Source organism: Anguilla rostrata, chromosome 13, assembly GCF_018555375.3.
Source record: "Anguilla rostrata isolate EN2019 chromosome 13, ASM1855537v3, whole genome shotgun sequence".
NCBI lineage: Eukaryota > Metazoa > Chordata > Actinopteri > Anguilliformes > Anguillidae > Anguilla > Anguilla rostrata.
In genome coordinates this window covers 27314409-27327924 of record NC_057945.1, presented here as the reverse complement: position 1 = coordinate 27327924, position 13516 = coordinate 27314409, and the positions used below count along the sequence as shown (strand labels likewise).

The 13516-nt window shown below is 43.5% G+C and overlaps 1 protein-coding gene across 1 annotated transcript in view; it reads left to right on the top strand.

Annotated features, from left to right (window-relative positions):
* suclg2 (succinate-CoA ligase GDP-forming subunit beta) overlaps window positions 1-12357 on the top strand; it is a 93505-nt gene extending 81148 nt beyond the window's left edge. The window contains exon 10 of the mRNA XM_064305069.1: window positions 11731-12357. Within this exon, the coding sequence (XP_064161139.1) occupies window positions 11731-12342 (612 nt within the window). The 3' untranslated portion in view covers window positions 12343-12357. The remainder of the gene's footprint in view (window positions 1-11730) is intronic.
* The last annotated feature ends 1159 nt before the right edge of the window (window positions 12358-13516 follow it).

Genomic DNA, 13516 nt, shown 5'->3' with positions numbered 1-13516 from the left:
ATAGTTTTGTATTGTTCAAGAAGTATGTACAATAACCAACACATATATACTAGCAATTTAAGTTGTTCTATTTTCATTTTCTTGTGTGTGTGTGTGCGTGCGTGCGCACGCCTGTTTGTGTGCATGTGTTTCAGAATGCAGTCAAAGCTGTGTGTGTGCTTTCAAAATACAATCGCCTTTATTTGGGTGTTATGGCCACTGTGTTGTGGAAATTGAATGACTGGCCAGCTGAAAAGACTGTCTTACTCATCTGCAGTGGGCTTCGGCAAGGCAGCTGTCACAGTTCACAACCTTGCAGCTCCAACACAAAAAAGAAAGACCTTGAAGCGGAAATGACCGGTTTGATTATCAATTCGTAGAGAAACCACAGACTCCCACCCTTCCCTCAAGACCACTCTCCCACAAACCATCTCAGATTTTTTATTGGGTTTTTTTTTCTCCTTTGTCCAAGAACAATATCCTTTCCCTTTACCAAAGATGGAGAGGTCAGAGTTCATGGATATCGTAAACTTGTCATACGTCTGTGAGCTCGAGTGATGGTCTGCTGTACTGTATACGGCCGGTCCTGTTATCTCGATGGCTATATCAATGCCACAGTGTGTATCATGCTCCAAGTGTGTGTATGTGTACGCCTAAAGAGGTTCATACTCTGTATGCAATGTGTGTGCATGCATATATGTGTCCTTACCACTATGAATGAAGGCTATAAAGGGAAACATATTGATGGTTTCAATTCCAGTAACCAAGCAATGCTGTCGTCATTCTGTGATGTCCAACCCTTCAAGATGAATTTACGTAGACATTGTGGTTAAGTTAGTGCACTGTTTTCCAGTGTTAACAGAGCTTCCCATATAGGAATAATGTGACAAGTATTCTAGTGTATGTGTGTGTGTGTGCCTTTGTGCCTTGTCATAGTTGTCAGCAACGTACAAGGACAAATGCGTTTCATTTTCGTTTCATGTCACCCTCTATTATTGCACGAGGCCAGTCAACTAATTGTGTGAATGTGATAATATGCACACAAATACTTGCATTTCAATCAACACAAGTTTTTTTTTTTTTTTTCCATGTGTATTTTACATATGCATGTGCGTGTGCCAGCATGTATGTCTACCAAGGTGCAGATATATATATATATACACAAACTGTAGGAGGAGAAGGCAGCTTGTGCATTTCAAGTTTTCTCAAAACGTGAACTGAAACCTCAGATGCCAATGTCAAGATGTGTCTGTGTTTGTAGCAGATTTTTGACATAATGCTCCATCTTTTTCACTTTGGGTGAGGAGGAGCTGTCATGCTTCAACAGGCCGGATAATTATTTCCCTCTTATCCCCTTCACCAGGCCCAATCCCAACTTTCAATAGGAGCCAAGGCCCTAGCCTGGCTCTCCTGGGCTTCTGTGTCTCTGCAATAGCAAAGCCTGGGACTTGTCTGCCGGGGGATGAATAGCCCCTCAGATTTGATAAGGTGCTGCCAAAGAGAGAGGCAAGAAAGAGGGAAAGAAATGAAATCTGACCATGTTACCATCGCCGCCATTTCTCCTCGTGCTCTAAACAAATATAAGCACTTATAAACGTATTCTTACACGCCAAATATTTGATGTAATAACACATAACACAGTACAAGGTTTTACGATACAATTAGATTTTTCTTGCAAATATTACAGAGGTGCATGCCATTTAGAGAGAATTTTCAGTTTTGCTCTGCAGGAGATTAAGTGTAGACATGGGGAAATGGCACCCATAGTTTTTAAAGGTGCTTTTTTGGAAAGGTGTGAAAGAAACCTTTAGACATCACACCTTTCTCTGGCTTTGTTACTCAATACAGTATGCATTCATTGCTTTTTTGACATTTGTACACAGAAATGTGTCTTTGAAAATGTGCTGCCAGCATGGTTTGACTTATTGTCTGCCCATGCTTTTAATTTTATTCATTAGTTTAGTTCTGGAACACAGTTCAAATCCTTCCTACTTTTTCAATACCATTTGCCAGTTTGGCTTCCTTTTCCCATTAAAGAGAGTTGGTATTGTAAGTATAGAGTGAGCCATGTAGGACACAAACAGCAGCGGATATAATATATAATAAGACAGTGCTGTGAAAAAGTATTTGCCCTTTTCTGATTTCCTCCTCTCTTGCATATTTGTCACACTGAATGATTTCATTAGACGAAGGGAAACTGAGTAAACACAAAGCACATTTTCTAAATTATTATTTAATTTATTTGATGAAAAAAGTTATTAAACACCCTTATCACCCACGGGAAAAAGTCATTACAGCCTTAGTTACTCAATCAACCAATTAACCAAATTTAATTAGATTCAGCTGATTAAACACAGCCAGGCTTAATTGCAGACAGCCCTGTTGAATCGAAACATCACATATTGAATGTCACCATCCGAGTGAAATAGCCATCACAGAGTTTCTACAAGCACACTGTGCTACGATAAAAGAAAATTCTAGAAGAGATTAGAAAAAAAATTGTTGAAATATATCTGTCTAGAAAGGGTTGGAAAGCCATTCCTAAGGCTCCTTGACTTTCACTGTGGTTCAGTGAGTGCCATTATCTCCAAATGGAGAACACTTGGAACAGTATTGAAGCCTCCCAGGAGTGGGCGGCCTGACAAAATTTCTCCAAGGGCGCCGTGACAACTCATCCAGGATATCGCTGAAGATCCCAGGAGAACATCTAAAGAACTGCTGGCCTCTTTAGCCTCAGCTTAGTGTTCATGACACCACAATAAGAATGGGACTAGGGTAGAAATGGGATTCATGGGAGAGTAGCAAGGCAGGAACATGGGTGATATGGGTGTTTCATGACTTTTTAAATGAAATAAATGAAATAATAATTTTAAAAAAATGTTTTGTGTTTGGTCAGTTTCTCTTTGTCCAATGTAAAATTTGTCAAAAGATTTGGAACCATTACGGGAGGGGAAAAGGGGGCAAATACTTTTTTCACAACACTGCAATGATAGACAGCTTATCAGAGGGAGGGAAGGAGAGAAAACTAGTCTGTCATCAGCATAGCAGTTGTAAGACAGGCCATGGGAGGAGATGACAGAACAGTTGCTGTTGTTGTTGCTGTTGCTGCTGCTGTTGTTGCTCTTGCGGCACTAGAATGGTAATAAAAGTATATAGTAAAACAGGACAAGGATAAGAATACCCAAGATAAATTTTAAGCAATAGATTCTTAAAATGGACCTGAAATTATTAAAAAATAATAATTGATTAAAATGAGGTAAAATAAAGTAGCCTAAATTTTGACTAAAATAACATTAATAAGTAGAAATTAAAAGAATGCAAAAAAAAAAATTTCAAAAGGAAGACACAAACCCAGTGGCTCTGGTGTCTCCAGGAACGGTTTTATTGAGCGGTTTTATTATTTAGTTTTTACTTTCAAAGTTTTCAATGGAATTTATTGGGCTTTATCTGCTGCCCACTTATGTATGGAGTTAGAAGGTCAGTGATAGAATCAGGAGCTGACTCATTAAAACTAATTTAAATAAAATGATAAAAAACTATTCTTAAGACTGCTGGGAGCCAGTTCAGACAGGGTCATGTGAGTTCTTATGCCTGTCATGGTCAGAATCCAAGCTAGTCTTGTCCTGGATGGCTAATGAATTGTATGGTAAATGAGGCTGTACAGTAGCTGTCATAAAATAATGCCATGAATGACTTTCTTCACATCAGAAAATGGACGAAAGGTGGATATCCTAGAAGTAGCAATACTTAACTTGCTTTTTTTCTTATGTTCTTTTAAAAAAGTAATAGTATGTTTGAAAAACTGTCGATGTTATTCCAGTAAAACTGGTCTTGAATAATCTATGGAACCTATGTTTTTTTATTTTTATTTTATGCAGAATTCATATATTTGTTGAATTCTCTACTTTGTGCTGCTGTTTTCACAATATGCAAATTTGTAAATCTAATTTGTAATTGGGTCAGTCGATGTCAGAGTCTGTTTGGTAGTACTGTTGATGAGACCCAAGGTGGACAGTTTGAATCTAGTTGGAGGACAAGTCACAGTATAATGGTATACATTCGTGGCATAAAGCAATCAACTTTGCATGTAAATAGTAAAACCTATGTTTTATACAAATGTATATTTTGCTAGTGCTTGGCCCCACATAATCGCTACTTGCAGCAGTTGGTAATATAGAATGTCGGTCATGTGTCATGTATTTTATTTATTTATTTTTTTAAATCTAGGTTTCTTGTTGAAAACCATTCTGCTACAACAATTTCCATGAATCATTTGCTGGCCTTATACTAAATAAATATTACAATTTTACTGTGACTTCCAATGGTTCCCCTCAAAAGCCCTTTAGTACAGCAAAGCTCAGGATTTTGAAGTGAATGACCTCTGACCTCGATGGAGTATTCAGGCACGGACTGCTAGGATCTCATTTGTATGACATTTTAATATTTGTGAATCCCGGATGAATAAGTGAACTTATAATGGCCCTGCTTAATTTCTAAAAGATTCAAGTCATCAGCATATTTCTATTTGATGTGGTTTCTTTTATAAAAATCTGATTTAAAAAAAAAAATTTTTTTACTTAATTTCTGAAATGTATTTGATATTTTTATAGTTAAAGAAAATGTTTTCCCATTTTCAGTTATGTATGTCTTTACTATAGTATGAATGCAACAATATATACCGTTGGAAAACAAAATTGTTTGAGGTAAACCTACCTCAAACAATTTTGATGCTTCCTGATTGCGATTCTCGCACTCACAATAATTCAAAAATATGTTTGTGTGAATGTGTATGTTGCATTGTAAATGTTTTAATACATCCGGCCAAATTGGATAAAAGTTTAAATAATGGATCTGTAATATTTCACCATTAAATATTTACTTCAATATTTTTTAGCAAAACCAGAATTACCCAGTCCTGAAGTATAATCCTTAGTCATTATGGAAACCTAACTGTAGCACAGTGAAGGGAGAGTTTCTGCACATGAGTAGTACTTGCTGTCTGCAAAACCTCAGTGATCAATTCTCAGTAATATTAATGCACATCTGTTAATCAAGCAGCCAAGCCAAATTGCGCTGAGTGCATTTATCAAAGAGGATGTCTTCTGGTACAGTTCTGAACTTCCCGAAACCTAACGGTGAGGAAGAAAGTATCTAGAATGAATTCCAAATGAGAGCCGTGACAACAGCGATAAACATTACTGGGAAAAGCAAGACGTATGCGTGTGTTTATGAGGGTGCTGTATAGGAGCGTTCACTGAAGAGATGTCCAGCTGCCTGACAGTTTCATCTTTGTACATAAAATACTGCACTCTAAATGTTTATGATGGTAGGCTGATGGTGTGTCTGCACAGTAATTATCATCTCTAAAATTTAGTGTGAATGAAATGGTTTAAATTTTTGGTCAGGGTGCCTTGAATGAGTTAATATGGAAATGGGTTGGGCATGAGTAATTTTGAGAACACTTACTCTAGGCAACCACGTTCTTTCTGGAATTATCACCGGCTGTTGTTATTTTTTGTTGGTTAATAGCACTGCATAATTAGCACAGACCTCTTTGTGTTAAAATGCTTAATTGGCTTCATTTACACAGTATCCTCCTTGTTTCTTATGGACACTCAAGAAACGCATATGCAAATATAAAATTACATATGTATCAGCTGCCAAGGGTTGCTCTGTTGCTATCAGTTCAGAATGGCCATTAATTATGACTTTGACCCATTGCACTTAATGAATCCCATAGTGAATACTTTTTTTTTTTTTTTCATTGTAACTAGTTTGGCATCTCCTAGGAAGAGCAGTCCTTTTCTGAATTCATCCCTGACACTCATCTCACCTTACACAGTTACTACAGCAAACTCAGCAAACTGGCGTACTTCCCTCTATAGGAACTTAACAATAGCAAGCTGGCACTCATTTTACTGTAGAGACATCACTGTAGTGTTACGATATTAAATATGATTCCACCTTCCAGACCTATCTGTGGCAGAGATGGAATCGAGGGTTTCCTTCTATCACAGGAAACGGGTTCATGAATTATCAATGAATCATATTTTAGAAGAAAACCACTATTACATTTCATTTGAGGTTGATAGCCAATTATTTATAATAACATAATTTGTCTTATATAAAGCCTTAAGTTACAATTATTACTTCGAAGTATAGACTAGCAGAGCACACTGACTCATTGCAGTGTAGAGACTAGTACAGCACACTGACTCATCACCCTATAGACACTAGTGCACACACGCACATGCCTCACTATAGCACTATAGTACTTCAGCACACTGACGTCCATCTCGCCGTAGAGACTGCAGCACACTGGCACCTGTTCCAAACCTTCACAGCAGGTAGGCAGTGCAGCACACCAGCATCCTGTTACGCAAGTGTGTGGTACTGTGTGTGTTTTAAAGTTTATATGCTGAGATGGCCTAAGTGTCAGTCTCCTGAAATGATCTTCAAGTTTATGGAGAAACTGCTTTTGCTTGCATTTTCATTTTTTACCCATAATATGTGGTGTTCCAGTGTAGAACAGCCTGATATTGTTCATCTATATTTTTATGAATGCATTTACTTGTGTATATGTATACATAAATCATTTAATATGTATCGTATGTATCATTTTTATACAGAGATGTCAATAGGAAATGCTTGAGTGGAAGAAATATGATGGTGCTCAATAAAGCTGGAATTGAAAATGTGGTATAAATAGCAACGAGGGCGAGCGCTGCGTTGAGGTTCTCTCTGGCGTGTTGAGCTGTTCTGCCCTCTAGTGTGGGATAGATTGTATGGCTTTCAGCAAGCCACTCCAGCGGCTGTAGCCCACAGCACCCCAGCGCGGTCTTTATCTGTGAAAGCCACACAAGTCGTGTCGGTTGGCTACTGGCGCGGGCAGGAAACCACACGCGGTGCGGTCAGGCCGCGGGGCAAACCGAACGTGGTCCAACGCGTGGAATGAAGAGGCCTGATTTTCACTCATAGCATGAGCGCACAAGACCAGGAAATAAACATCCGTTAATTTATTTGTGCAGTAGGCCCTTTGTTGTTTTGCCGTGGCTGCAGCGGGGTCTTGGTGCCTCGGTTCTTTGGCGGCCCCCCAGTTAAACGCGCTCCCTCTCCCTCCCACCCCTTGCCCTTATCGGATTGGAGACTGAACTGCGGAGGGAATGAGCTCATCTTGAATATTAGTGGAGAAGTGAACTCCCTCGCTGTGTGGGAGTGCGTTAATGAAGGCCCGATGGAGGAGTGGGCGGAGGCGGGGAGGCAAGGTGCGCTGGGGTCCCGCGGAGCGGGGGAGGTGCGGTATCTGAACCGAACGCTACCACACCGGGGCGAAGAGAGAGGGGCGAGGACCCACACGTCCAGGCCTGCCTTACAACGCCAATATCTGGCCTTTTAAACTCTCAATACATGGTGAAAACATAAGTTGTGTAAGGCACTCCATAATGGCGCCTGCTAAGGAAGTAAAGAATAGTTATGTTTAAAATCCCCCTCCCTGGTTCCCCTCGCCTCACGATGCCATCGCCACCCCCATGCTGTTCACTCAGAGGGCTGTGTCCATCACACCCCGGTTGCCAGAGGTGTTATCTTCATGCTGTCTCTTCTGAGTGCCGGCCTGGCCATGTGACCCGCACGGGGTACAGTCATCTGTGAATACAGCGCAGGTTCAAAGGGGTTAAGCAGCAGGACACTAGCCTTTAACTGAAGGTGTTAGTACACTGTGGCCTGAGAGGAGGACATCGCAGCGCGCGGTGGTGTAACAGGGGGAGCTGTGGACAGTGCGGCGCTTCTGGCCTGTCAGGTGTCACTCACGGATGACAGTGATGAAGAGTGGCCGTCGATGAAAACAGTCTCCCTCTACAGCGTCTGGCCGCTCGCATTCATTTACAAACACGGGGGGTTTCAGTGACAGGTTTAACCCCGATGTGATTTATTCACGTCTCACTGCAGTAAACTGCGTTCCCAGAACCCACTGGTGGAAGAACAATCATTTGTTTGCCCGTACTGAGCTAAAATAAGGAGAGAATTGGTGTGCTATATTTTTCAGTTTGTTACAGCAAGTTCTTTTTGTCATCAGTGTCACAGCCAGCTCCAAATGGCGTTGAAGCGGATGGATAAGCCGTGTATTTACAGCATTGTATTTGAGCATATTAACATGTGATCCCTGCCTCTGGAAAGGGTCCCTGGTGCCAGTTTGTCTCAAAATCTCATGCCAGACACATCGCCGTCCGGATTTGTGTGCCGCAGCGAGATAAGGAGTCCTTTATCCTAATTTTTGCACTCCATGTAGATAGCCCGGGATCGGTGGGAGGCGAAGGAGGAGCGGATCAAATCCCCCTCAATCCCTCCTCTTCCAGGAGGCCCCCTGGCTGGACAGCCGCCGGAGTCCAACGCCTGCCTGTCACTAAGCGTTAGAGACGTTTCACTCATCCCCAGAACGCAAACTCGAGACGGGCCGCAAATGCTGATTCGCACGGCCCTGGCCAGCAGCCCCCGCCGTCCGCACTCGCACCGCAGCCCGCGCGGCTAATACGGAGGGAAACGCATCAGGTATTTTAACAGAGGGAGCGAGAGAAAGGGAGAGGGAGAGAAGGGGAGAATTCCCCCAATGAGTACACGTTCCACAAAGTGTCTGTTCAAGCAGTGTTGTGAACACATTTCTTGAGTGTGGGATATGTGTTTGAGATGTGCCTGGCTGTGTTTGCGGAGGGATTACTATTTTATCTGTCTTTTGCTCTCACCCAAAGCGTGGATTTAACCCACCCTGGCACCTGATGAATCATTGTTTGAAGAGCAGCCATCTTGATTTCTGATGTATGGATTTGTCAGCAAGGAGATGTGTTCTGAGAAAATGGCCTTTTTTTGTAGCTCTGGAAACAAGAGTCAGATATTCCAGTGGTGGATTTAATCCTAAAATACCACTGGGTTCGCATTTACACTTTGGTGAAATTAAGTATTGAATTAATTTTTATATTTATTGTCATCTCAGATATTATGAAAATGCACATTTATTCTGCATCACAATTCAGCGTGTGCCTCTCAAAAAGAATAATATTTTATATAAGGGTGAATGCTTTGAAGGGAAATGATGAACACCTCGAAGTAGACAGCTGCGTCTCTTAAAAACACACAAAACGAGCCGTGCGCTCTCAGATCTGCTGCGCTTTCCTAATTTGAGAGGAAAACAAGTCGTCTTCCTGGGAGCCGGTGACACGAGTCATTGTAAATGGCGGAGGCTGCTGCGATGGTGCCGTGTAAATATCATTATTACAGAATCCACTGCTCGAGCCCTCAGCAGCACCACTGACAGATTAGAGCAGATTAGAAATAAATCTGCAAACTTAAGCCTGTCGTCTTAACTTTTCAGAGAACCGCCCGCAGTAATTACTTGGCTGATTATTGCAGATATCTAACCCGGGGTCCAGGAAAACTGAGCCCAAGCGATTATAACGTGTAAGCTTCTCGCATGCAGCGTAGCCGCTCCGTAGCACACTGAAATGTTCATTTGTGTGTGGTTCTGTTTCATCATTTTCAGCAGAAATGTAATTGTGTTTGTTTAATGCAGTGGCCACAGTAAATCCTCAACAGGCTTTACAGCAGTGGATTTCTTTGTCTCCGTCGTGTAGACCGCTTGTAATTTTAGGCTTTTAAATGACACAGTATCTCGCTATGGCCTTTAAGCTAGTCTTGTGGTCAAAATTGAGAAACATTGCACTGACAACTGTTTAATCAATTAGGAGATAAACTTCATCCACAAACTGTAGTTACAGGAAGTGGGGGAGAGGTTTACACGCATTATTAAGGTTACCTTGTCATCAGATCTAAATTAGTGATTAATTTTAGTCAAGCGTGCTTTATTAGTGAGCCCATAAGAGTTTACACCTGTATTGTGCAATTAACCCGCGTGTGCTCAAGTCATTCCATTGTTTTGTCTCCACTTTGGCCTTAAAGAAACATTCAGATCCTCATAAGACTATGAGACAACGTGATTTGGACCATTTCCAGGAGTTTCTGGCAGCTGCCTTTTCTGGAGACTGAAGATGTTTTGGGTGTTTATTTATTCAATTTCCGCAAATATGGAAAGTATATTGTTGGTTTGCAGTGTTAAGCAGGTTGAAGCTTTGAAAGAGCTGCCTTAGCTACGTTATCAGAGAGGCGGAGCTCACATCCGGGAACAGGTGACCCAGGGGCACGAGAGCTCTGCTGTAAAATCAAAAAGCCCTTGTGCCTGTCCCGTTCTGTACTCATCGTAAATTCATTATTCAGAACAGAGAGGTATGGGTCAGCTGTTCAGTTTTGACCCGTCTCTTCATTTTGGTTTATTCATAATGACTGCAGTAGGTTCCCCTTCCTGCACGTCTGTGTGTAATATATCTGCCTGGTGCTTCAGTCACATTCAGCCCAAATTTCCTGGCATCTGTCAGAAAATGCATTTTGGGCTGCTAACTGTTTGTGCCTCTGGAGAGCAGTTCCAAAAGCCGAGACGGGGAGAGACGCAGGCCATTCCTGACACTTGTTCAGTTCTGACCTTGCGCTCTCCAAACCCCTTATTTACTGGATGCGGTTCAGTTGCATTTTCTTCACCTTTTTAATCTTTCTCAAAATGCTGTCGAGCACATCACGTATGCCTTAGGTATCATAGGTCCAATGTACATGTCATCTGCTAGTGCCACTGAATTCAGACTGACATGGCAGCCAGACAGGAAAGAATTCAGGTGGCTTTGAGGTGTGTATATATATATGGTAACTGCCCAAATAAAGGAAACATCAACCACAGTATCCCTCTCTGTGAAGATCTTGACAGAATGGTCCTGATGAAACCACCAGCTGAAGCCCTAGATTGTTATTTGGACATTGCTGTTCCAGCTAGTTTTTTGTCTCAACTGTTACCTGCTCAACCCATTTTATTTACTGTGATAGATCCGTCATTTCATTTTTGTGACATACCTTCTACCCCAACTTTACATCAGCCCGGCCAGAGGCTCCTCCTCTATGGCTGGGTTTCTCCAGAGAGTTCTTCCCATCCTGCGAGTTTTTCTCTCCTTCGTATGAGGGTTTTGCTCTTGTTTGCTCTTGTTCTCCTACTCTTTTAAAGTGTCTTTATGACAGTTTTCTGTGAAAATGGCTATACAAATGAAATTTATTTGATTTTGTATTTGTATTCAACTGCTAAGAGGTGGCCATCTGTTTTTCCTTGCATCTCAAAAGTTCACTGACATCTTGAACAAGGAGTGTGTGCTTTCAAATGGAATTGTGTCCCTGTCTAAAACATTTTTCCATGATCAAATGCACACGTGAGCTGGAATTGGTTTACAGCTAATTATGGAGCCATGGTAATTGGTGGAGATAAAATATCTGCATGCAAGAGGGCCCTCCTGGAATGGAAGAGCCCATCTCTTTTATAAAAGATGAATAGCATGCACAGCCCAGAATGCAGTATTACTGTGGCATTTCCAGCGTTTTAGGTTTTATAACCATCCTCTCCCTGGCTGGTCTGATGTGTAAACTAATGATGTGTGATGTGAGTCCAGTGGAGCTGCTCAGGGATGGATGGGTATTGGGACTAAAACAGATCCTCTCCTCCCCCTCTCCTCTCTTCCCCTTATCTCCTCTACCTCTCCTCCCCCCTCTCTCTCCTCTACCTCTCCTCTCCTCTGTTCTCTTCTCCACTCCTTTCCTGTCATCTCCCCCACCTCTTGCTCTTTCTCTCTCCCTCTCTGTCTCTTTCTTCGCTCCTCTTCTGTCCTCCTGCAGGTGGAGGCCATCTTGGTGAACATATTTGGGGGAATTGTGAACTGCGCCATCATCGCCAACGGCATCACCAAGGCGTGCCGCGAGCTGGAGCTGAAGGTGCCCCTCGTGGTCCGCCTGGAAGGTGGGTACAGGGGGCGGGCGTCGCTGAGGCGCCGGGGCCGTTCTGCGCCCCCTTCAGGACGAGCAGAGAATGCGGTTGGCTTGGCATTTGCCAGATCGAGGCAAGCAGTGTCAGGTTATGGATTACATGTAGCGTTTGTGCTCATCACAATGGAGAGCGGGGAACTCGACGCGCTCCCTCACTCTATTCGGTTTCTCACTAGCGCGGACATCAGCCTGTCTGCTCTCTCCCGACGCGCGTCTGGATCCCAGAGCCGCTGCTTGTCACTCGCGTCACGTCCGGAGCGCGGGGTGCTGAGGACGGCGGCTTGGGGGACCCCTCACCTGCGCGCTCTAATGAGGTGCCACGGCCCCGGCTTTGGGGCGCCCGTCCCGTCCCATCTGGTCATTAGGATAATTGGCAGAAAACAGCTGACTCCTTTGTCCTGGGAGAGTCCAGGAAACCTCGACTTCATTAGTTTACAGTGCATCGTTTGTTCAGCAATGCGCTGACTTTTTCGGGGCTACCGCAAGCGAAGCGGTCGCTGCGCTCGACTCGAATGCCGCGCGACACGTCCGCGTTCCGTGTGCGAATTTCATAGCTTAAATATAAATGCGTTTGAAACGCACAAGGTCGCCCGACGCGGCGGCAGTCTGCTGCGGTTTCTCGCGTTACGCGTTCATCGGGACGCGAAAACGTTGTTTAACCAGGCGTTTTAATCACCGCGGGCTCGGTACCGAACAACAGCCGCTCCGCTCGACCGCTCTTCGCGCGAAACCCTGCAGACTACGCGTGGGCGTGTCTGCATCTCTGCGCGTGGATTCGCCCGTCCGTCTGTCTGCGGAGGAAAGCGGATGCTGTATGAGTATCTGCTTTGACAGGTCATCTCGTTAGCATAAAGACTAGCGCGCGGGCGCGATCGGAGCGCTCTCTCCTCCTCCCCTTGGGACGGAGAGCAAGCTTTCGCGTCCTCTCCCTTCGCTGATTGAGAGAGGCCACACGTTCGGCCCGGTCCTCCCGCTGTGGAGCGCGCCCGAAGTGGAGCAGGCCTGGCCGGCGCGAGCGCTGTCAGGAGCCAGGCATGCGCTCCCGTTCCATATGTGGCCTTAAGCTTTCCTTAATCCTGCGGGGGAAGCAGCTGTCTCACCGATGGCCGCTTGCGTATCTCCTTATTTAATATGCAAACCGTTGCCGTACGCAGGGAGCCATTTTTTTCAGCATGGAACATTACTTAATTAGCAGCACTGTTTTCCCCAAATAAATGAATCTTTGCATTAGCAGAAAGCCAAAGCCATTAAAATGTGTGTGTAGGAGGGTTTCATCCAAGTTTTTAACTCTGACCACTACAAGAATGGCATTAATGTGACGAATCGTTTGGAATCAAGCTGCTGCATCTGGCTTAAAGCAGATTTCCAGACACCGGCTCCTACACAATTGATATAATAACGGCAAGCTGTTCAGCTGGAGGATCAAGCAGAGCTTACGTGTTCTCTTAATAATTGGAAACCAAGGCTTGCTTCATTGGTACTTTTTCATTGCTCCATTGTTTTTTTCCCCCCTTTTTCCTCTTTATCTCTCGCTCGCTACATTCTCGTGAGCAGTGTTGCCAAATTGGATGTGGGTTGCCAATCAGATATTATATTGTAATGTTCTAAGTGATGAAGCGATGAATACTTGTGATGCAAT